Raw genomic sequence first — 24,847 nt, 5'->3', positions numbered from 1 at the left:
CAGGAATGAAATACTAATATGTGGTACATTAATGAACCTTAGCAATCTTACGCTTAGTAAAAAAATCAGACTCAAAAAGACAACATATTATATGATTCCACTTCTATGAAATGTCCAGGAAAGGAAACTATAGAAAAAGCAGAGGTGCTGATAGTGATGATTAATGCCAGAAGGGCTGGAGGGATTTTTTGAGTGATGGAAATATATTCTATAACTGGGTTATTGCAGTGATTACACAGTATAGAAATGTACTGTGAATTACTGAACCATACTCTCACAATGAGTGAATTTTTTATGGCATATAAATTAACTACAATAAAGCCAAAATTTTTCACTTTTAACACTTCTAATTTATTCTGAAGGTTACATTGGTGCGTCTTCTGTTCTGTAATTCTTAAAGGTAATTGCCTTTCACCAAAACCAATAAAATCTGATATAGTTCTTTGACATTTCTCTTAGCCTAAATTAGAAACATTTGGTTTAAGAAAGAGGTATTTTAGAAGGCATATGTTAAATTTGCTAATATGTATTATGTATATGTATGTTATATATCTCCTACAAGATGTGCTGCTGGTCACAGAGGCATGTAATACATTGAAGCTTAACAGTACCTGTTAGAATTGACAGTACTCTCTGCTCTAGCTGTGAAAAGCCTGATTGATAGATGTTCTCTCAGTGCTGTCCCACTACTTTTCAGTGTATCTTCTCTGTCTTGTTCTTTTCAGTCGCGCTTTCCTTACTGAGAGCCAGTTGTGTTTGTTTTCAAACTTACTTATGCTAATTGTACTTCCTGTTTCTACATAATATTATATTGTGTCAGTCAATAGGATAGTGTGTAAAACAATACAGTTTGTCATTTGGCAGACTAGATTGAATGTTTTGGAAAGACTTGACAAAGGCAAATCGCTAAGTATTGGGTTATTTGGTACTTTAAAGGTCTAGGGTGGGAAATAAAAATTTAGAAGGCCTTTTACAGTTAGATTGTTTCACAGTTGTCTCTGGTCATGATCCACCTTAATAAAACTGAAAGTGGAAATGCTAGGCAATTTATATTGAATGAGTATATTTGAGAAAGACAGCATTGACCTGGAATGACAGGACGAGTGTGAAATAAAAAGTATCTTAGTGAACGTGCACATGTTTTAAAATAAAATGTTTAAGGTGCAGGTGTGGTGTGTGTATGTATATGTGGTAATGGTTTTCCTGTTTTACCACTTTAATTAATCAGTTACTGGTTTTGATGGCATTGGGTAAGAGTGATTCTGTATTTGGTCCAGATTCTGTACCATAGAAATTTATGTTCAAAATTTAAAAAAAAAAAAAAAACACACTTATAAATAATTTATGCTTTAATTGGAGTGACTTTTTATAATAAAGATAATTCTCGTTGCTTTATGAATTACTAGGTTTTTGTCAGTTTTCATTGAATACGTTTTGTTTTATGCTGAAAAGTAAGCCAGAATCAGGATGATACTGGAGGGTGGGGGAGAGTTGGACCTGGAGATCATGAGTAAGCTTCAGGACAAGTGAGTCCGTTAAAAAAAGAGGGATGTGCACAGGGTGAAACTTAGAATTTAAGATCTCAAGGAAAGAAGTGTGAAATTCTGGAATTTATTGAAGTCACCGGTGAAAATTTTAAACTTAACCGAAGTTGCTACCACAGTTTGAAAAATGTGGTATAAAATGTAGAAAGTGAGCACCAAAGAGTAACAGAACAGCAGCTTTCCTTGTAGCAATTACGAATGGATCATTGTTTGAGATGAATGAAAGTTGGAGGAATAGTGTTTGTGAAGAGAGGCTATACTACTCATGAAAAATTAGATAAAAATTGGTTAGAAAGGTCATGAGTACATGTATATTTTATGTACAACTATAATATTTTTATATGTTTGCATTTTGTGTATTTGTATTTTTACATTAAAAAAATAGAAATTCCTGCCATTGGGGAAAAAAAGATGAGTACCATTTAATGCCCATATGATAGAACTTCTGTTCATGTTTACTTACCTTGTACTTTATTTGGTATTGCTTTTAGTACAGTGTTGCTTTGAAAGTTCAGAGATAGAGTTTAGTGGATCTTGTTTGGGGATTACAGATTCCTTTAAGAATCTGGTGAAAGCTATGGACTCTTTCCAAAATACTTACGTATTAATATGAACAAGCACAAAATAATTTTGAAAATTTCCAGAAGTTTGCAGACCCACCAAAGCCCAGAGAGATCCTGGTTAAGAACAGAATGGAATTCTGTTACTAATCCTTTTGTGAATGATAAAGAGTAGTTTTATTTCAGTGTATCTTGGTGTAAATACAGATTTCTAAGTATTTCACAAAACGAGACTTCTGTGACCAATAATTTTGGATTATCTGTGCTATAGTAAGTGAAACACTGGTAAGCATGCTGGTATGAACTTTAAGATAAGATGACTGCCTATTAGTAAATAATCCGAATTGGCATTAGCCAAGGGTGTTTGAATTACGTAATACTGAATGCTGCTCTGTTGTAAGCATTTAGGAACTTTTAACATTTACCAATAAGCAGCCAACTTAAGTCACATGTATCTCTATTTCATTTAGCTCTCGATTTTATTTAAAGAGTATCACCTTCAGGTACAGTATTTAGGAAAATAAAAACCATGTTCACGCAGGGTATGGCTTTGGGGAAAAGGGAAGACCTGCCTGCCTGCTGTCTACCTTTCTCCTCTCTCCTTTCTGCTGACTTGTCTCTCTCCCTGGGTGGAGTGCTTTTTTCCTCCGTTTACTTATGGTGTATGGGTGATCTTCACTTAACGCCATTGCTTCAGTAGCCATTGTAAATAGTAAATACTTAACTATGAATAACTTTTATGTAACTTGGGAGGTACTAGAAAATTCCATGCTGCCTGAAGTGTTTCTCACCTGAAAATTGACCACTTTTGAAATTTTATTTCCTTTGTTTTTGTAACGCAAAATGATTATTTTTATGTACGAAAGAGTTGTACTAATGTTTATATTATGATTTTCTTTTAACTGCAGGACCGTGTATATGTACAACAAAATAATGTGGAGAATGTCTACAATTTGGGATTAATTATTTTTCGAGATCAAGTTGTACGCTATGGGTGTATTAGGGATCATCTCCGGCAAACGCTATTGGATATGATTGCCAGGGAGCGGAAAGGAGAAGTCGTAGACCGGTATGACAGTCTTTCTACTCTTTGGGTTTCAGTTTCTATTGGTTATATCTTGAGAATTGATTTCACTGTCTTAAGTTTGTCTAGCAACAGCGTGTTATATAAAAATACTCAAAAACCGTATATCACAGTTAGCAAAGTTAGCTAGATTTTAACTGAAAAGCACACATTTGTTTTTAGAAGAAACCATCCTAAGCTTTTGTTGAATATATCTTTAAGAAGCAAATCAACCATTAATCGTCTTTTTTATTTTTTTGTGTATTTTGTAACGCTGACATTTTGTTCTTTTTCTTTGTTCTGTTTGATACCATGTTTGTCTCTTTGTCTTTTTTTGAAGGGGCTTTTGGTTAGCATTTGGTTTTAATATATGTGAAGAAAAAGATGTCGAACATGGTGTAAAATGACAGAGAACTTGTACCCCTTTTGTTAAGTCATATTCTAAGCTACAACAGCATGAGAACAACTTGAGATAAATAACTATACAGTGTGCTTTCCAATTAAAATTGTTCTGGATCCTTATGTTATAAATCGGTTGCTTATGGGAGATTGAGCACTTTTGTTAAAGTTGTTCTGAAAGTCTTTCTGGCTACTTCTGTTGCATGTTTCACGTGAATCTTGAATGTGTTTTTACTATCAAGTGGTTTAACTTCTTTTGACAGAGGCGCTATAAGAAATGCTTGCCAGATGTTAATGATATTAGGTCTCGAAGGACGATCAGTCTATGAAGAAGATTTTGAGGCTCCTTTTTTGGAAATGTCTGCAGAGTTTTTTCAGGTAATCAGTTACAAGATATAAATAACTTATATATTTATTTTTTTAAGATATAAATACATACTGAAAAGTTATGACCAACCTAGATAGTGTATTCAAAAGCAGAGACATTACTTTGCCGACGAAGGTCCATCTAGTCAAGGCTATGGTTTTTCCTGTGGTCATGTATGGATGTGAGAGTTGGACTGTGAAGAAGGCTGAGTGCCGAAAAATTGATGCTTTTGAACTGTGGTGTTGGAGAAGACTCTTGAGAGTCCCTTGGACTGTAAGGAGCTCCAGCCAGTCCATTCTGAAGGAGATCAACCCTGGAATTTCTTTGGAAGGAATGATGCTAAAACTGAAACTCCAGTACGTTGGCCACCTCATGCGAAGAGTTGACTCATTGGAAAAGACTCTGATGCTGGGAGGGATTGGGGGCAGGAGGAGAAGGGGACGACAGAGGATGAGATGGCTGGATGGCATCACTGACTTGATGGACGTGAGTCTGAGTGAACTCCGGGAGTTGGTGATGGACAGGGAGGCCTGGCGTGCTGCGATTCATGGGGTTGCAAAGAGTCGTACATGACTGAGCAACTGAACTGAACGGAAGATGTTCTTAAGATTACCATATATAGTTACTAATTTAAACATTTTGACGTTTATTGTCCTGAGGCCCATTGGGGAAATGAGTGCAAATTTTATACCCTTCAGCACACCAACCCTACATGCTCATATTCCAGTGAACAAGTTTATTGAAAATAAATTGAAGAGGTTGAACTTAGACATATAATTTTTTTAAATTTTATTTTTTAATTGAAGGATAATTGCTTTATAGGATTTTGTTGTTTTATAATTTTTAAAAATTATATGCATATGCATTTCCCTAATGGTCCAGTGATTAGGACTTTGCCTTCCAGTGCAGGAATGTGGGTTCAGTCACTGGTCAGGCAGCTGATATCCCACGTGCCTCTCTGCCAAAAAACAAAACATAAAACAGAAACAGTGTTGTTAACGAATTTAATTAAACCTTTAAAAATGGTCCCCATCCAAAAAAAAAAATCTTTAACAAATTTTATGTTTATATGTTTATAATACATATAAACTAAGGAATAACCTTACGTTTTATAATATTTATATGTTACTGTAATTTGCCATAAATTCACAGGCAGTACATCACCAATGAAGTCTCATTATTCAGGCTTTTGGTAATTTACTAGTAAATATAGATTAGATAATAGGTATGATCCCATAGTGCATATATTTGTCTTAAAATCTATTGATGAGGAAATTATAAGATACAAATTTGCAGCTGTATCTACAACCCCAAACCAACTGAAAAAAGTAAGGATAAACTAGTACTGATTTGTAATGAAATAACAGTGACTGAGTACCATGACACACGAGACAGTCCTTACAGAGTCATGGTAATTGGTTATTCTTCCTGAAAGCCTCAACCATCTGAGCAGTTTGTAGTAGGAGCTTTGTAGTACTGCTGAAGTAGACTCAGTTAAAACTTTACTGTTCAATTTCAGTAATAAGCTTTTTAAAAATAAGCAGAAAGTTACAGTTACTCTACAGTAGGTCATTTTTAAGAGCCATTCAGTTCAGTTCAGTTCAGTGGCTCAGTCGTGTCCGACTCTGCGACCCCATGAATCACAGCACGCTAGGCCTCCTTATTCATCACCATCTCCCAGAGTTCACCCAGACTCACGTCCATCAAGTCAGTGATGCCATCCAGCCATCTCATCCTTTGTCGTCCCCTTCTCCTCCTGCCCCCCAGCCCCTCCCAGCATTAAGAGCCATTGGATGTATATAAATGTGGGACTCCTGAAATTTTGCTGTCACTTACAATAAACAAAAAAACATACTTGCACACTGCTGCCCACATCACCCTACCACCATCCCCGCCACGGTTTTTAAAAATCAGTTTGTAACCTATCAGGAAGATTTTTATGGCCTGTACTGGTGAGCCTGAACCATGCTTTATGAAATACTAATTTTGTGATGTAGGAAACAGTCTTTATTTCCTAATAATGCAACAACTAGTTCTGGATATTTTTGACAGTGTTTTTACATTTGCATTTGTTTTAATTTCTTTCATTACAGTGTAGAAATAAAGTTGAAAATTGTTAAGTCGCTCAGTCGTGTCCGACTCTTTGCGACCCCATGGACTGTAGCCTACCAGGCTCCTCCGTCCATGGGATTCTCCAGGCAAGAATGCTGGAGTGGGTTGCCATTTCCTTCTCCAGGGGATCTTCCCAACCCAGGGATTGAACCCAGGTCTTCTGTATTAGAGGCAGACGCTTTAACCTCTGAGTTTCCAAAATATATTACAGTGATATATGTATTAATGTAATAGTGAAGTGGTTGTCTCACCATGATTTTTGTTTGGTGTGATAATGTGTATTCTTAAAAACTTTAATTATTTCAAACTACTTTTTATTAAGAGAATGGAAAATGCTATTAAATTTGTATATCATTTATATTAACATGTCTAATATTATATAATTCTTAGGTATATTTGTTAATTTTACTATGAGGTTAAAGTTAGTAGGGTCAGCATTTAAAACTTACTGAGATTTCTCTGTAAGACTGGTATTAGCAGACATGATTAATAGTTATTGAAAAGCTCTTTCTCAGACTTTATATACATTCCTTTGAGAGTGGGAATAGGGTGGCAGGAGGACTTTAGTAACTTCCAGTATGCCAGCAAAACTGTGTGATAAATAGGATGAATCTTTTTAAGGCATAATTTTACATTAAAACAAAGAAGAATTTTTCACTCTCACTTGGGGTCAGATGCTTCATTCTGTAGTTTCAACTTTTACTGGCATGTGCTTGCTTTTTCTGCTATTCGGAATACACTGGCAAAGTTTGAAAAATGCTACTTAAGGATAATGTATTAATTTAGTTGTATGTAATGCTTTAAAGGATATCATGCTTATGATAGGAGTATATATAGACAGTGTATAAAATGTTAATAGTGCTTGGGATATTTAGTTTGGTTTATGAGAAACACTGTAGAAACCCAGTTGAAAGCAGAAGCACATTTTGCTGCTTTGTTTAAAAAAGAAAAAAAATCATGCTTTTTGTTTGCAGATGGAAAGCCAGAAATTTCTAGCAGAAAACAGTGCTTCAGTATATATAAAGAAAGTAGAAGCTAGAATTAATGAAGAAATAGAACGAGTGATGCACTGCCTTGACAAATCAACCGAAGAGCCGATTGTAAAGGTGGTTGAGAGGGAACTCATTTCCAAGCACATGAAAACTATAGTAGAAATGGAGAATTCGGGGCTAGTACATATGTTGAAAAATGGCAAGACAGAAGGTAAGTGTTAGCAATTGAAAAACAATTGAATTCTTGTAGGTCTGCCAGGTTCTCGGTTTTTTGGTTGTTTTTTTTTTTTTTTTTTTCTATTGAAGATTATGAATATCAGTTTTTAAGAAGTCATTACTTTTGATTACTTTATCACTGTTGGTACTTTGATAGAATTTTACAGTAAAGCTTTACACTTAAGGTTTCTAGATGTTGCTAGTGAATTGAATAGCTACTTTTTTCTCTCTTTAGTCTCCTCACTTTGTGTTTTTCTTAACCCAGAAGATGAGCCTGATAATGTTCATGAGGCCGGTGAGCTCCTGACCTGCTCCTTACTTTATTTTTATATGCCAGAGCATTTAGACTCTTTTTTTCATCCACACTCTCCACAGTCTGAAGTTCCAGTCTTAAATTTTTGTATGCATTCCTTTGGGGAGTTGGTTGTGATAAGGGTACCAAAATGCAAAAATTTACATGTCTTGCATGTCAGCGTGTTTAGAGGAACTCATAAGTTATAGACTGAAAAAGGAGAAAGGAGTATTGTTTACAAGTAAACATTTTGGAGATAACTAACATTTACTCTCTTTTTGACTATTTACCTTATTTTTCTAAAGTGATACTTTTTGATGAATACCCTGGGACAAATTATGAAAAACAGTCATGTCCTCATTCTTAATTTCTGAAGCTTTGCATTAAAACTATGACTTGCTAAGTCACTGATACAGTATTAAAAGGGCTTCCTAGGTAGTGCTAATGGTAAAGAATCTGCCTGCCAGTGCAGGGCACGCAAGAGATGTGGATTCAGTCCCGGCGTCAGGGAAGATCCCATGGACAGAGGATCCTGGTGGACTGTCTGTGGGGTTGGAAAGAGTCAGACACGACTGAGCAGATGAGCACACAGAGCACATGGTATTAAAAAGTAAATCTGGTGCTGGGTGAAGTCTTAGCGACATTTTAGCCACATACTTATAAAAGAAATACATACTATGACTTATGACCCTACCTTGACTCCCTACATAGAGAGTGAAACAGTTTTTTAAGTTAATAATTTAAAAGAGAAGGGAAAAGAAAGATGGTGGGAAGAGAGGTTGTTCTATTCTTCCTCTAGTGGAATCTTTGCCTTGTATTTTTAGATGATTATGTTTCTATATACGTTTTAAGTTCCAGAAAAGTTGTATGTAAATTTGTTGTCTTTATTAAGCAGAGAAGTTACTTTTTAAAACACCCTCCGATGAAGTTTTTCTGTAAAAGCAAAACAAAAGTCATTTTAAAGGATATTTTCCAAAATAAGCTACTCCTGGATGCCCATTGTCAAAGTCAGGGATTGGCAAAATTTTTTTTCTAAAAGAAATATTTTAGGGGTGTGGACCATTCAGTAAACTACCCATCTCTGCTATAATAGAAAGTAGGCATAGACAGTAACATAAATGAATAAACTTGTATTCCTATAAAACTTCGATTTTTATTTTTAACCATTTAAAATGTGAAAAGCATTCTTATTTTGTGAACTGTATAGTAACAAGCAGTGGCCTGTACTTGTTCCATGGGCTATAGTTTGATGACCCCAATCTTAATGATCTCTGGCAGATTAGGACTTTATGAAAAGCAATTTTCCTTACTTAAACAGGATGAGAATCAATTTTCTAATATATTGTTTAGTTACTGAGTTAATGCTTTCTTCTTATTCATGTTTGGTGGGGGTGGCTAAGAGTGGGGAGATTAAATGGGTTTGAAGATTAAGAGGCTAGGAAATGTTTGATGGAGAGATTATTGAGCACACCTGAATTATAGTATCTGTAGCCTGCATGGAGACTTGTGTTAAAGGCTATTAAGTATATCTTAACACATGGCAACTGCTTAATAAGTACCTAAATGATAGAGTATCAGAATAGCTACTTACCATAGTTTCTATTTAGTGCTTAATGTTCTCAGCAAGTAAGCAGCTCTCTGTGATGCTAAATTAAATTTAAAAATCATGTCTTCAGTTTTCCTGGCTACTAGAAACCTAATTGCAAAATGTCTTCATTATGCTAGGACCTGCTCTTGAACAGTATGTCAAGAATATGTCAGAGATGGAACTTCACCATTATGAAGCCAAATGTCTTATAGATCAGAAAGTGAAAGGTTTTTTTCCCACCATGAGTGGAGGATTAGTTGGATTGATAATGAAATGCATATGGTGCTATGAAATTAAGTTCAGATAGTATCATTTTATTGTTTCAGTATAAACAAATAATATTTAATTGCTTGCCACATAATTTTTCTTCTCTTTCACTTTCTCCACTATGCCATCCATTTATTTACAGTGGATTATATATAAGAAATTTTATTAGTTTATATACAGTTAAATATACAACATGTAAACAAAACTATAACAGCATAGGAACAAAGAAGACAAAATTGGAAACTATTTTGTTAGAGGTATTTGATAACAAAAGCTTACTATAGTACATATCCATAAATTTCTGTTGCATTTGTAATATTTATTTTTAACATGGGCAACTTGGTTATAATTTATACCAAATGTGAGAAACTATAAGATTTGCTCTGTGTAGATTATTTTGGACATATATTGTTGATGAGAATACTTTGTCCAAAAACTTGGCTTTTGAAAGTCATTGAAACAAATTTTGAAGCCCTTTTTATAAAAGTTGCATCCATGTATTTTTAGGATCTAAATTGCTCTTATAAATACAGACAAGGTGGGCAAATTATAGCCTGTCTGTCAGATCTGGCCCACTACCAGTTAGGCTGGAAAGAAAGTCAAAAGAGTAATATTTCGTTACACATGAAAATTATATAAGTTTTAGATCTCAGTGTCTATAAATCAAGTTTCATTGGAGTACAGTCATGACCATTCGTTTATGTGTTAGCCATGGCTTCTTTCTGGCTACAGTGGCAACATTTGAGTAGTTGGAACAAAAACCATATATGATCCATGGTTTAAAACATTTACTGTCTGATGCTTTACAGAAAACAGCCCCTGATCTAGAAAGTGCTGTTCTAACTCCATTTTTAAAAGTTCTCAGTTATAAAACCTTTTTTTATATTATTGTAAAGTTTTGACATTGTACTCTTCCAGTAAGTTCTTATTTCAGAGATGCGTTAGACATACGGGAAAGCAGTATCTTAACTCCACCTTTTATTTCTGTAAAAGGCAGTTTAGAGTTTTCATTCTAAATAAAAACAATGTAGTGAGATAAGCCAGTTTTTCAAATACAGATATTGGCTTAGATCATCTCCTGAAAAATATTAGGGATTGCTCCAAGGAAAATACTAAAACATAGGAGTTTATACTGTAAGTTTCACATGAATTTTACCATGGTGTGTAATGAAATTTATTTCTTGCCACTATTGGCATTGAACTTTTGAGATAGACATGCTTCAAAATATCTGTAAGACTTCTTGGTTTTTAAAGTTCTACTTTATTACATTAACTGTCAGTTAAACCACATTTATTTTTTTAATTGGACATACCAAACTTAAAGTTATTCTTTTGATAGTTGTTTTGTTGTATTACTAGTTTCTAAATTAGAATTATATTGGATAAATTACATAGGGACCCAAAAGTTCAGTTTTCCTTTTTTGTGACTTTGTTTCTTATGCTATTTGGACATCTCTTCCATGCAAACCAAAACTTGCTGCAACCATTTATTGATGCTTAGTATCTCATCTGTATGATATATTTTGTAAGTTGCAGTAACAACCATTAACTAGCTTCCCCCATCCCACCCCTGTTTTGTTGGAGTTTTGGTTTTTAGTAGTTTTTTTAATGTGGTCATCAAATTATCATAATGGAGCTTCTTTAAATATCACAAATCAGCATGAGCAGATATTCAGGGTTTTTTTTTTCTTAATCTTTAATGTGGCCAATTTGTGTGTTCGTTCTGATTGCAGACCTTGCTTGCATGTACAAGTTGTTTAGTCGTGTGCCAAATGGTTTGAAAACGATGTGTGAGTGTATGAGTTCCTATTTGAGGGAACAAGGTAAAGCCCTTGTTTCTGAGGAAGGAGAAGGAAAGAATCCCGTAGACTATATCCAGGTAAGTAAATACGGAAGATTCTCTTTATCATAAAGTAATTTTGTCATGCTAAAAAGATCACTTTTACAAAGTGATGTGGTATGTATTTTGACTGAATTGTTCCAGTGGTAGGTTAATATGGGTAATTATTGTAAATATTTCAGGAATTTTGGAAAGCACGTATGTTTATATCAGGGAGCCAAACTCAGCCACTTCTTTTTATGTATTAGCTTATCTGATGAAGACCTTATTTAAATAGTGTCAAGAATGAAAGTTCGTTCTTCTTCTTTGTATGCCTTAGTGTTTATATACCCTCATGTATTAGGAAAAATAATGTTTTAGTGACTTTTTGTTTCAAGATATTTTGCTTTCAAACAGTACTACGAATATATTATGCTCTCAAAATTTTCATGTTTTAGTATCAGCAGTCAGCTTTTTCTGTGTGTGTTTTTAAAGCTGATTTTCTCAGGCACACCCATTCAGTCAAGATAGAGGAAGGTAGGGAGAAACGGTGAAAAGGATCTTTGTTTCACCTTCAGTAGAGTAATACATAAGTGGAAGATAGAATACTTCTCTCACCACTGATGTTTTTAATACAGGCTTAGATATAGGCTTGAAAATAACAACGTAGAATCTGTAAGTTTAACACTGAATGCACACATTTATTACTAGCAAAGTCAAAAATAAATGTGTAGTTACACATGTATTGTTTATAGAAAAATTAACATGTATCCTAAGTTTCTTTTTTCTTTTTTTATTTGGAAGGGCTTGTTGGATCTGAAGAGTAGGTTTGATCGCTTCCTCCAGGAATCGTTCAATAACGACAGGCTCTTTAAACAGACTATTGCGGGTGACTTTGAGTATTTTCTCAACCTCAACTCCAGGTCCCCTGAATACCTCTCATTATTTATTGATGATAAGCTGAAAAAGGGAGTCAAAGGGGTAAGTGTTAAAGCATTTGAAAGTACATTAAGTTTTATTTGTAGATGTAACATTAGGAAATAAAATATAAGATTAGACAATTTTGTATATATAAAATTAAACAGTCTTTTGCTATGCTTGGGCTTCCTTGATGGCTAGAAAGTAAAGAATCTACCTCCATTGTGGAATACCCAGGTTCGATTCCTGGGTTGGGAAGATTCTCTGGAGAAGGGAATGGCAACCTACTCCAGATTTCTTGTATGGAGAATTCCATGGACAAAGGAACCTGGCAGGCTGCAGTCCATGGTGTCACAAAGAGTTGGACAGGACTAAGTGACTGACGCTTTGACTTTTCACTTTTGCTATGCTTAAATGTGCACTGTGATATTTGAAAGGATTGTTTTAAGTGCTTGAAGTGGTCAAAAGTACTTTGACATTTCACGTAATGTGTCATTGGCATCAGAAACAGCCACACAGCCATAAACTTTAGATTGTAAGGGTTATGTATGTTATAAGAGATAATAAGAAACTAGAAGACAGCTATGCATTGCACATAGAATATTGCTTACTCTTACCTGGTTCTGGAGGTTATCCAGTAGTACTTGAGTGTCAAGAATTTGAAGGCCTAGTCTAGAATAAGTATCAGAAAATAGTTTGATAGCATATATGGAAGCTCAGTTTCAAGTGTTTATAATATATGTGGGATCTTGGAAGCGTACTATAGCACAGAAAATCAAAATAAACAGATTGGGATTATGTGTAAATTGGTCTTGCTGACTTCATCTTGGGATTTGTGAGACATAAGGGCAAAGCAGCAAGTAGGTAGTAATAGCAGAGAAACAAGAGGAAGATTACCAAGGATACCGAATAGAAAAGACACATCTAAGTAGTCTTCCGTAATTTTTAATATAAACTGAATACAACCTGCCACAGTATCATCTTGCTCTTGTTTAAAAGATTAGGGGCAAGAGACCTTTCTGCTTTGGGAAATATAACATATTGTTATGCTTCTCTTTGAACAATTTCAATTTTGAATGAGCTCATATAAATTTTGTCCAATATGTTTTACAATGCAAGGGCACTGTAAAATTCTCTTATGTGATTAAAATTTCATTTCAGCTATTCTCAGTCATCCTTTAATCCAGCCATGTATCAGCCTCTCCCTTTCAGAGTTAGCCCACTGGGGAGTGGAGCTCCATTCCAACTTCTGATTCACGTTGCACTAGTTCAGAATGTAAGAGTGAGCTGTAGGAAGTGGGCCATATTTTCTCACATTATATCTCCTTTCTGACCTTGGTCAACCAGATATTTATGTTTGTTATTAATGTTGTTTTAAAACTGAACTGTGATGCTGTTTTTGTAGAATTAAAGCTGTGTAATTGTTAAATTGTCTTCTGATTGATTTGCAGCTAACAGAACAAGAAGTAGAAACAATATTGGATAAGGCAATGGTCCTTTTTAGGTTTATGCAAGAAAAAGATGTATTTGAACGTTATTATAAGCAACACTTGGCAAGGAGACTTCTTACAAATAAAAGTGTTTCTGATGACTCTGAAAAAAATATGATTTCTAAGTTAAAGGTAAGGTGTATTTAAGATGGAACGGAGTGCCCTTAGCTAATGTTTATCACATAATTGAGCACCAGCAAACAAATAATTGGGAAATAATTGATTTAAAATATTTGTTTTTGTAAATGAACAAAGCTAGATTTTGAGGGACTTGGGGTTTCTCTCTTTCTTTTTTTTTTTTTAAGAGAACGTTGTATTGAGATTTGTTCAAGTTCTGGGACGTTCACAGTGTACTGAAATTTCTCTTGGTGAAGCAGATATGTTTATGGCAATCTGAGGGAGGATCAGTACAAGGAAAGCAGTAAATGGAGTATGACAGACTCACAGAGTGTGATCCATAGGCCACCTGCACCCATATCACCTAATATGGGTGTTTCTTGTTAAAACCAGAGAGTTCTGGGCCCCACCTTCAGTTGGCTTTACGGAAATCCCAGAGAGAGTCTGGAAATTTGCATTTTAAAATAAAATTCGTAGGTTATTAATCCCACTAAAGTTGGTGCCTACAGGCATAAAACAACTATTAGAAAGATTTAGAAAGGATGGCAGTAACATGGAAGAGTTTGTATGTTTCCTCATAACAAAATCCATCATTTGTGTATATTTGTGTTTTTCTTCTACAGACTGAATGTGGATGTCAATTCACATCAAAACTGGAAGGAATGTTTAGGGATATGAGCATCTCAAACACAACTATGGATGAGTTCAGGCAACATCTACAGGCCACTGGGGTGAGACTCTTAAATTAATTTCTACTTATGTAAATGTTTTTTATATACAGTGTTTTGTAATAGGCATTTTCATCCATTTAGATAACTGAATTGCTGGTGTCGTTTCTTTAAATGTCATTAGAGACAACATATGTATTGTCTGTGAGGGCTTTAAAAATTATTTACCCCATATAACCTGTTTTCCTAACTTTTCTAATCTTAAAATATATTCTCATTCTTAAACAACTTAGTTTATCCTCCCTACTTGAAGGAATGCACTGAATATTTAATAGAGTTACTTGGCTGTTATAACCGTTATAGATTATGGAAAGAATACCAGGCTTAGGCAAACTTCTTGTTGCTTAGTCGCTCAGTCGTGTCTAACTCTTTGTGACCCTGTGGACTCTAGCCAGCCAGGCTCCTCTGTCCATGGGATTTTCTCAGGCAAGAATACTGGGGTGGGTTGCTATTTCCTTCTCCGGGGGATCTTCCTGACCCAGCAATTGAACCTGCATCTCCTGCATTGGCAGGCAGATTCTTTACTGCTGAGCCTCCGGGGAAGCTCCCTAGGCAAGCTTACTGAGTTTTAATACTTTTTCTTTACCCTAGGATGGTACTGTCTTATAATTGTTACCTGAGCTTTTTGTACCTCGTTATTCTTATTCATGTGAAAGATCGGGATAAATGGGCCTGACATCCTCAGGGTTGGTAAAGGGTGACCTGAGTAGAGCAGCGCTGATGCTGGTGTGTTGTAAGTGTGCTTTTGTATTGTGATTGCCAGAAGGCAGTGAGCTGCAACTTACAGTAAGACTTTTGAGTCCAGTGAAGTTTTTGAAAAGATTTCAGTGGGGTATAATGAACTTTAGGATTTTCTCTTTTCTTTTTTGTTAAACTTTTTCAACTTTGCATTCACCTTAAGGTTTTTTTTAATAAGTGTCCAAGTACCTTTTCTGTGATAGTTGAAGGCCTTTTGATTGAAAAATTACCATCTCTGTTTACTGTTGACCATTCTGTGGAGATCAGTCCTGGGTATTCATTGGAAGGACTGATGTTGAAGCTGAAACTCCAATACTTTGGCCATCTGATGCAAAGAGCTGACTCATTTGAAAAGATCCTGATGCTGGGAAAGATTGAGGGCAGGAGGAGAAGGGGATGACAGGATGAGATGGTTGGATGGCATCATCGACTCAATGGACATGGGTTTGGGTGGACTCCAGCAGTTGGTGATGGACAGGGAGTGCTGGCGTGCTGCAGTCCATGGGGTCGCAAAGAGTCTGACACTACGGAGCGACTGGACTGGACTGAACTGAACTGATTCTTTTGCATTGGGATTGTTCAACGCAATCATTTTATCAGATTCTGTTTCTTTCTATGAAATTTGTGCATTTTCTGTTCTTCCATTTTGACTGTTCAGATATATCCTGCACTTTATGGTGGAATATTCGTTTCATAATTTGTTAACCCTTTAAGTAGAGTACTTGTCGAGATGCTCAGAGTTATATATCTGCTGATCTTGTTGCAGCTTCCACTTTGTAGAGCCATTATTTGCATGCAATTCCTCACTATTTTGTAATTGTTTATACACTAAGAATCTTAAGCTCTAAGTCTCCTAAGCCTTTATTTTCATTAGAAAGATTTGATGAAAAGTGACAGAGTAATCAAAACAAATCTTGAACTTTCTGAAATCTTGGAGCCCTTTTAAAATGTCACCAATCCTCAGATATTTCTGTTACTATCTTAAAGGTTCTTGACCTGTTGAAATAGAATGACTCTTCTGTTTACTTTCAGAAGTCATATAACAAGTACTTTCTTAAAATTCTGAATACTTGTAGTATACTTTATTTAGACAAGTCATATTTATTATGCTGAAGGAAATTTTAAGTATTTGTGCATTATTTCCTGTGTTTTACTTTTTTCATGCGGATAAGGACAGGAAAACCACCTTGCTATCATATTTCTGTTCATTTATATCAACAAATTATATCCAGAGAGACTTTTCCAGTACCTTGTCTTTGTGTACTTGTCTCTGTCGTGTAGTGTCTTTGCAAATAAGCTGAATGGCTTAAAAATATTATTACAATAGCTAGAAATAAAAGGTCCAAACCATTAGAGCAATAGTTCTTGAGGTTCTTTCTCTTTTTATTTATTTATTTTTTTATTTTTACTTTATTTTACTTTACAGTATTATATTGGTTTTGCCGTACATTGACATGAATCCACCATGGGTATATACAGGCTCCCAATCCTGAATCCCCCTCCCACCTCCCACCCCATACCATCTCTCTCAATCATCCCCATGCACCATCCCCAAGCATCCTGTATCAAACATAGACTGGCACTTCGTTTCTTACATGATAGTATACATGTTTCAATGTCATTCTCCCAAATCATCCCACCCTCTCCCTCTCCCTCAGAGTCCAAAAGTCCGTTCTATACATCTGTGTCTCTTTTGCTGTCTCGCATACAGGGTCATCATTACCATCTTTCTAAATTCCGTATATATATATATGTGTCAGTATACTGTATTGGTGTTTTTCTTTCTGGCTTACTTCACTCTGTATAATCGGCTCCAGTTTCATCCATTTCATTAGAACTGATTCAAATGTATTTTTAATGGCTGAGTAATACTCCATTGTGTATATGTACCACAGCTTTCTTATCCATTCATCTGCTGATGGACATCTAGGTTGTTTCCATGTCCTGGCTATTATAAACAGTGCTGCAATGAACATTGGGGTACATGTGTCTCTTTCAATTCTGGTTTCCTCGGTGTGTATGCTCACTGTTTCTGTGCCAAGCATTGTTCTAGGCACTGGGTATACAGCAGAGAATAGACAAGAATCCCTACCTTGATGGAGCTCTTTCTAATCTGGGAGGCCTGATGGTAAACAAGTAACTACAGAACACTTCAGCTGGTGATAGGAGATGTAGAGGATCACTGTAGCCAGGAAGAGTGGTCAGAGAAGGTCTCCTTTAAAATATGACCTTTTGAAGAAAGAATTGGAAGATTAGGGAGCAAGATATGTGGGGATATGAAAAAAGAGATAAAAGACATTGTTATTTGGGTGCCCCTTCCCTGCTTGCAAACGTGTAAATAGTTCTCAGGCCTCTTCCATTCATCATCTAAGCATCTTTGCTGTGATCTTTCCTATGTGTCATCTAAGGTTTCTGGGTTCAATTCTTTATAATGGAGTAACTCATTTAAGAGATATTTATGAAGAAATCTAAGTGTGGAATACGTCTTGATATTTATAAACTTGTTTTGCTGTTTTAAAAATTTCACTGAATCATTCAGGATACCTAAAAATGGAACAAGCTGTGAATCTTAATGATAAAGCTGAACAGTGATTGTTGTTCAGCTGACTATTTTCGACCTCATGGAGGGTAGCATTCCAGGTTCCTCTGTCCTCCACTATCTCCTGGAATTTGCTTAAACTCATGTCCGTTGAGTTAGTGATGTTATCCACCATTTCATCCTCTGTTGCCCCTTCTCCTTTGGCCCTTAATCTTTGCCAGCATCAGGGTCTTTTCCAGTGAGTCAGCTGTTCACATCAGGTGGCCAGAGTATTGGAGCTTTTCCCCTTTAATAATGTCTGTTGATGTGCTTTGTTACTGTTTTCTCTAAAAATTATCTTGTTAAGAGATCTGTTTAAAGGGAAAAAATAACCTCATTGTGACAGTAATGCTAGCATGTATTTTATAGAGGCAGTCAAACATTATGCAGTTAGTTATAGAGCACCTACTGTGTAGAACTGGGCCTAGCGTCCTGTGCAAAGATTGGTAGAATGTGAGCTATGTGTGAAAATCTGAAAGTTTTGGTCAGTTTAGTTGAAATGTTAGAAATATGTTGTTTCTGTATTAAGATGGCAGGAGTACTTAAAAACTGAGATGAAAGGTACTATTCTAGAATTTTGTCTAAAATGATACTGGTATGACCCCTTGGCATTTTATCTGGAAAAGATCTTAAAGGCCGCAAACTTTGTACATTTCAGTGACACCAGTAAGACTAAGCAAACATCTTAAGCAATAAAATTTGCCATAGTTAAAATTAGGAAAACATTGGATGAGTCTAACTTTTAAGAAGATGTGTTTTATTTGCTGGCTGTTGGACCTGGAGATAACTACTTTGATAACTGTAACTCCCACAGTGGCTTGGCAATAGATAGCACCTCCTAGCTAACTTGGCGGGGGGACAATTTCTTCTCTTTGCCACAGGTATCTTTAGGTGGTGTTGATCTCACAGTCCGGGTGCTCACAACAGGATACTGGCCCACTCAGTCAGCCACACCAAAGTGCAACATCCCACCAGCACCAAGACACGCTTTTGAGATATTCAGAAGGTAAATGTAGATCAAACTTTGTATTTCTAAGTACAAATTGTCCAGAATTGAGATGAATCGGAGCAGTTAGTAGTGTCCCTGATTGAAGAGGAATATACTCCATTTTTAAATCTTATTTACCCTTTATGCTTTCAGTATGTAAGGATGAATTGCATAATCTCTTTTCAGAGGAATACTAATACCCTTCTTCGGCATTAGTGCATAGTTAGGAGTATATTTTGTATTGTTGATATTTGCCACTAGCTGGGGGTGAATTGTTTTGGGGTTAATTATGGAGAAAGGTTGTCTTATGAACTGCAGTGGCTGAGCAGCAGCCAGGACAAATAAATATACCAGTAGAAAGTATTTAATGTACTACCTTTATCACTTACTGTCTAGCTAACTTAGGTCTGTCTTTTTCTGTCTCTTTTCCCCCACCCCTTAATTTATTGTTTCTTTTCTATAAAAAATTGGAACTGAACTTGATTTTTAAGATTTTGTTTAGCTTTTGAAGTCTCCCTTACATAAATGTTTGTTAAAGATTGGAAGTTTATAATTTCAAATAAATAAGTTAGGTAATTCTCAAAAACCTGGTTTGATTTGCCGAAGGTTTTACTTAGCCAAACACAGTGGTCGACAGCTCACACTCCAGCATCACATGGGTTCTGCAGATCTCAATGCCACCTTCTATGGACCAGTTAAAAAGGTAAATATTAATAGTTTGAGCATATTTTTATTTAATAACTTAGAAATGATTAGTTAGTTTTGTTGATTTGGATCAGTTATTTATTTCTCTTATGTCCCTGCCTGTTTCAAATATTTAGAAGAAGGGAACGTCAGCTTTGATTCTTTACTTCTATTCCTTCAGTTACTAACTTCCTTTGACATTATGAAGACTATGCCAGTAGCCTTCCTTATGGACTAAGTAATATAATTACATTATTTATGAGATTAGACTTGAGATAGTATTGCATAATAAAATGTAGATTGATTTGAGAGCATACAAAAACCATGAGTCCCTTTTCAGAATTCTCAGTCTCCTATAATCCTTATTTCCAATAAATTGAAATCAGGAAAGCTAACAATTAAGACTTGTGAAATGTGCAAAATGTTATTAAAGTGATTATTTAAAAATTAGCAATACACTAGTAAATTGCCTTCATTTTTAAAACATAATTTCTTTTTTGAATGTAAAATTGTGAGCTTTAATTTACTTTTCATTGCTCGGTATAAATAAAATCACAGTCATTTGCCTTTAAAAGGCAAAATAATAAAGCTTTTAAAAAAAACCATTGAAGAAAAAAATACCCAAGTTGTTATCTAGGCAGCAAGTAAGTTTCATTAAACATTTTAATTAAAATCTTAACTTTTATATGTTACTGTAACACTGAAGGTTTTTTTTTTAATACTGTGAAAATGCCTACAGTTACAAAACTACATATTGTAGTTTTTTATATTTAATTGAAATGGGAAATATTCCTTAGAATTCATTCAGTTGAATTACATTTAAGACTGTTATATGTCTATTTAGCTGTAAGTGGGAGGGCCAAGGATATTAACTCACTCAGTTTTTAATTCTTGCTTGATTGCTTCTCTTTTAAAGGAGAAGCTTTTTTCTTAAATAATCATGTTAGCTTCTGTAGTTTTATTAAACAGATAAGTAGGTTTTGAAAAGATAATTCATATGTTAATTATTGAGGACTAAATTTGTACTTTTAAATCATAGAGCAGCAGTAGGCTTTAAGGATGACAGAGATTCCCCCCTCTCCACCCTTTAATCTCTTACAGTGATCAGACCATGTAAAAAGAAACCTCACCCTACTACTTTGGGCGGCAGTATAATAGCAGCAGTATCTTAAAGTCCAGTATTATCCTTGTGTGTCCTATTACCGTAAATTTTAGCTATAAATAAAAGGAATTATTGATTCATTACTTGTTCAGATAAATTAGCGTGTTCATAATAGGAAAAAATGGGACAGTCCCAAATAAAGACTGTGTGTTTGTTTACACACACATATATACTTTTAAAGTGACATGTCTTTTTTATGTAGGAATGAGTCCTGTCATTTTGTTAAGGCGGGTTTGGGCATTGCAGAGCTTATTTCACAAACATACTGATAAAGTTACCAGAAGATAATTATATCTTGGTTCTATTTTTATGTTTAAAAATTAAACAGGAAGATGGATCTGAAGTTGGTGTTGGAGGTGCACAAGTAACTGGCTCTAATACACGGAAGCATATATTGCAAGTCTCCACTTTCCAGATGACCATATTAATGCTCTTCAATAATAGAGAAAAATACACATTTGAGGTATGAGTTGGTTGTGTGGATTGTACCTTGTTGTGTTGTTATTTGAGTCTTTCTTGTTTGAATAACCTAATGTAGAATTATTATTGAAAAGGATTTGAGTAATAACCTTTCAGAATATAATTGGAGAAAAAGTGTAGCATAAAATTGGACCATGGAACCATGAAACTGAACGTTATATACTTCTTGGGTCATGTTTCATTGGGTTTTCTAAGTCAACTTTGTTGAAATAGTACGTTTTATATAGTAAAACATAACTCCATCTAAGTTCACAGTTTGAGTTTTAACAGATATAGTCACCTCTGTAACAAGCATCACTGAGTCAAGATACAGAATATTATTTTGTTGTTCAGTCACTAAGTTGTGTCCAACTCTTTTGCGACCCTGTGTACTGTAGCCTGCTGGGCTCCTCTGTCCATGGAAATTTTCAGACAAGAGTACTGAAATGGTTTGCTGTTTGCTTCTTCAGGGCATGTTCCTCACCCAGGGATGGAACATACGTTTCCTGCATTGGCAGTTGGATTCTTTACCACCGAGCCAGCAGGGAAGCCCCCATAGAGTATCTTCCCCAAATTTTTATACTCTGTTTCAGTCATTTCCCTCACAGTATCTCCAGACCCAGGCAGCCAGTTGTCTGTATCACCGTAAATTAGTTTTGGCTTTCTAGAATTTCATATAATTGGAACCACATGATACATATCACTTTTGTCCAGCTTCTTTTACAAAGTCTAGTATTTTAAGATTAATCCATGTTGTTGAGTGTATAGTTTTCAGTAGTTTATTTTTATTGCTGAGTGATACTCTGCTACATGGATCTGTTATGGTTTCTTTATCCACTCACCTCTTGATAGGCATTTCGATTGTTGGGTTGAATTTAGATTGTAGTGAATAGAGCTGTATGTTTAATTTTTTTTTCTTTTGCACTTTGCATTACTGTGCTTTTGAAAATCCATTTAAAAAATGATTATTTTTTTAATTGAGGAGTATTAATTGCTTTACAGTGTTGTGTCATTTCTGCAGCATAGCATGAATCAGCTGTATGTGTACGTAGATCCCCTACCCCTTGATTAAGCCTCTCTCCCATCCCCATCCCACCCTTCTAGGTCATCACAGACCACCGAGCTACCAGGCTGCATCCTGGAGTGATTTTACTTTTTCCATTTCTACCAACAGTGTAGGAGAGCTCTGGTTGCCCCACATCCTCTCTAAAGTCTAATATTCTCAGTCTTATATTTCAGCCATTTTAGCTAGTGTGCAATTACACCTATTCATTGTGGATTTAATTTCTTACCTTGATTGCTAATGGTGATGACCATTTTTTTGTTAATTCATGTGCCACTTAATGTGTCTTATTTGATGAGTTTTTTGTTCGTATAGCTTTATTGGGTTGTTTAAAAATTCTTTATAAGGTGTGGATACAGATCCTTTGTCACTTCTATGTGCTATGAATATTTTCTCACAGTCTGTTATTTGCCCTTTTATTTTCTTAATTTTGCTAAGAGCAGAGCTTTTTAATATTGAGAAAGTCCAGTAGCCACTGTTTTATGGTTTGTGCTTTTGATAGTCTAAGAAATTATTGGCTGTTGTGTGGTTTCAAAGATTTTCTTCTACTTTTTCTTCTATAATTAGCTTTTTACGTTTAGATGTGTGATCAATTTCAAGTTAATTTTTTTGGTATGGTTATAGATAGGATTAAGAATTATTTCCTCTACCCACATATATTCACTTGTTCATTCAACATCATTTGTCAAAAGCACTAACTATTTTCTCATTGAATTACTTTAGCCCCTTTATTTAGAAAAAATAAAATCAGTTGGCCATATGTATGTATTTCTACACACTCTCACTGTTTCATTACTTTCTGTCTGTCCGTTTGGTAATTTTACACTATCTTGATAGTGTCAACTTTCTTTTTTTAGAGTAACTATAAAAATATACTTTTTATTACTTTTTTCTCCCTTTAAGTCATGATTTGATTGAATTATATTCAGTTAGTCTTTTCCCACATGTTTAATGAGTAGGTTGGAGTTGAAATGAGGATCATGTGATATTTTAAAATTAAGTTTAAATGAAAGATAATAATTATTAGACAAGATGTAAAGTTACTGCCATATTTATACTTAAGTGAAAATGAATTTTCAGATACAGGTGAACATTGGAAGTTTTAAATTTGAAATGAGCAATTAAATTGTAGGCCTATTTTAATACTAATCTTCATCTTCCCTTAATGTGATGATAATATGGTTGAGAGATGACTATTTTTACGTGATGATGCTTCAGAGAAATATTTTGAAACCTTAGTGTTTTAAGTCAGTGGCTAAGCCAAGAGATTTTGCTCTCGTAAATTTCCAGGTGTATATTATGTATTACTTCAGGAAAAATGTTAATTTCGAAACACAAAATTATATGTGATTGAATCCTAAGAATATTGATTTCAAGTAAGTATTGAGTACCTTACCCAAACATTGTAAAGCTTTTCAGGCAGGTAGAAGTGAATTATCTCTTAACAGCTTAGATGTTTTAGTCTGGAGCTATCATGGATAATGTATTTTAAACAAACAAGCTACTTAATAAATACTAGATTTGGTTTTCAGAGTCCTACTTTATAAAGAGCTGGTAAAAATAATAGGATAAACAAAATCATAAATGGGTTTTCTTAAACCGTTATTGGAATGGCTAGTAATTTTAGTGGGTTTTTTAGTGGCTTTTCTCCTTCCCTGTCTGGTTGGGATCATTGAGGCTAACAAGAAGTGATTTAGGTAGAAGGAAAAATTAAGTAGAAAATTGCTCTAATATTTTAAATTTTAGCTGTGTCAAACCAGAATCCTGAGCATAAGTGGCATAATGCCATTTCTATGGCTCCAAAACCTCTGCTTGCATCTCGAACCAGGCAATGGTGAAAAGGCTCATGACTCAAATTCACACTGTGTGCTTACAGTCTGCTGCATAAGTTTTATTAGGCATTTATTTTGCAAAAATCTTCACATATTAGAGAAGATAGCTAAAAGTATTTAATAATTACTAAAGGAAGCTGGTCTCTTCAAATATTATTTCTTTATGAGTTCAGTAAAATAGAGTATTTTTTATTTAATGCTACATAACAAATCTCAGCTTCATGTTGTAAAATAGCCACTAACAATTCATTATCTTTTGTGGTTTCTTTGGGTTGGGGATTCAGGAGGGGCTTGATTGAGTTATGGCTTGGAATCTTTAATGAGGTTATGTTAAGATGTCAGCTGGGGCTTCAGTTATCTAATGTTGTCAGGACTGGAAAATACTATTGGTATGCACCTTTTTCCACATGACTGGAAAGTTTGTTTTGGCTGTTAACCAAACTTAGCGGGTATTAGATTCTCTCCATGTGGGTTTTACCAGACATGGTTGGTTGATTGTCCTTGTATCCTGGTGGCTAACTTTCCCTAGAGTGAGTGATCCAAGAGACCACGCAGAACCTGCAGTGCCTTTATGATCCAGCCTTGAAAATCACATATTGTCACTTCCTTATTTTGTTGGAGTAATGTCACCCTGATAAAGTGAGGGGACCACACAAGATTAAAACGTACCACGGTCACCGTGGGCCATCTTGAGAACTGCCTTCAAAAGGTAGCATTTATTATAGTGTCACATTTAATCCATAGTAGTCAGGCTGCAGAGACTTTTTCCTCTTTTTATATATTTTTTGGAATATAGTCCATATTGTGATTTAGAACAGCTAAAATACCAAAATATATATTTAATGGTAGTCTGTACCTTAGATTTTAGTAA

The 24,847-nt window shown here is 35.0% G+C and overlaps 1 protein-coding gene across 3 annotated transcripts in view; it reads left to right on the top strand.

The window, feature by feature from the left end:
- Window positions 1–24,847, top strand: part of CUL3 (cullin 3) — a 107,437-nt gene that overhangs the window by 70,405 nt on the left and 12,185 nt on the right. For all 3 annotated transcript variants that reach the window (XM_042244311.2, XM_015093555.4, XM_027965243.3), the window contains 10 exons: window positions 3,013–3,173; window positions 3,830–3,944; window positions 7,020–7,248; window positions 11,134–11,279; window positions 12,024–12,200; window positions 13,589–13,759; window positions 14,368–14,475; window positions 18,670–18,794; window positions 19,383–19,479; window positions 20,951–21,085. In XM_042244311.2, coding sequence (XP_042100245.1) covers window positions 3,013–3,173; window positions 3,830–3,944; window positions 7,020–7,248; window positions 11,134–11,279; window positions 12,024–12,200; window positions 13,589–13,759; window positions 14,368–14,475; window positions 18,670–18,794; window positions 19,383–19,479; window positions 20,951–21,085 — 1,464 coding nt within the window. The remainder of the gene's footprint in view (window positions 1–3,012; window positions 3,174–3,829; window positions 3,945–7,019; window positions 7,249–11,133; window positions 11,280–12,023; window positions 12,201–13,588; window positions 13,760–14,367; window positions 14,476–18,669; window positions 18,795–19,382; window positions 19,480–20,950; window positions 21,086–24,847) is intronic.

The sequence above is a fragment of the Ovis aries genome, chromosome 2 (assembly GCF_016772045.2).
Source record: "Ovis aries strain OAR_USU_Benz2616 breed Rambouillet chromosome 2, ARS-UI_Ramb_v3.0, whole genome shotgun sequence".
NCBI classification, from domain to species: Eukaryota; Metazoa; Chordata; class Mammalia; order Artiodactyla; family Bovidae; genus Ovis; species Ovis aries.
The sequence above is the reverse complement of the archived record's forward strand: the minus strand, read 5'-3'. Positions and strand labels throughout refer to the sequence as shown.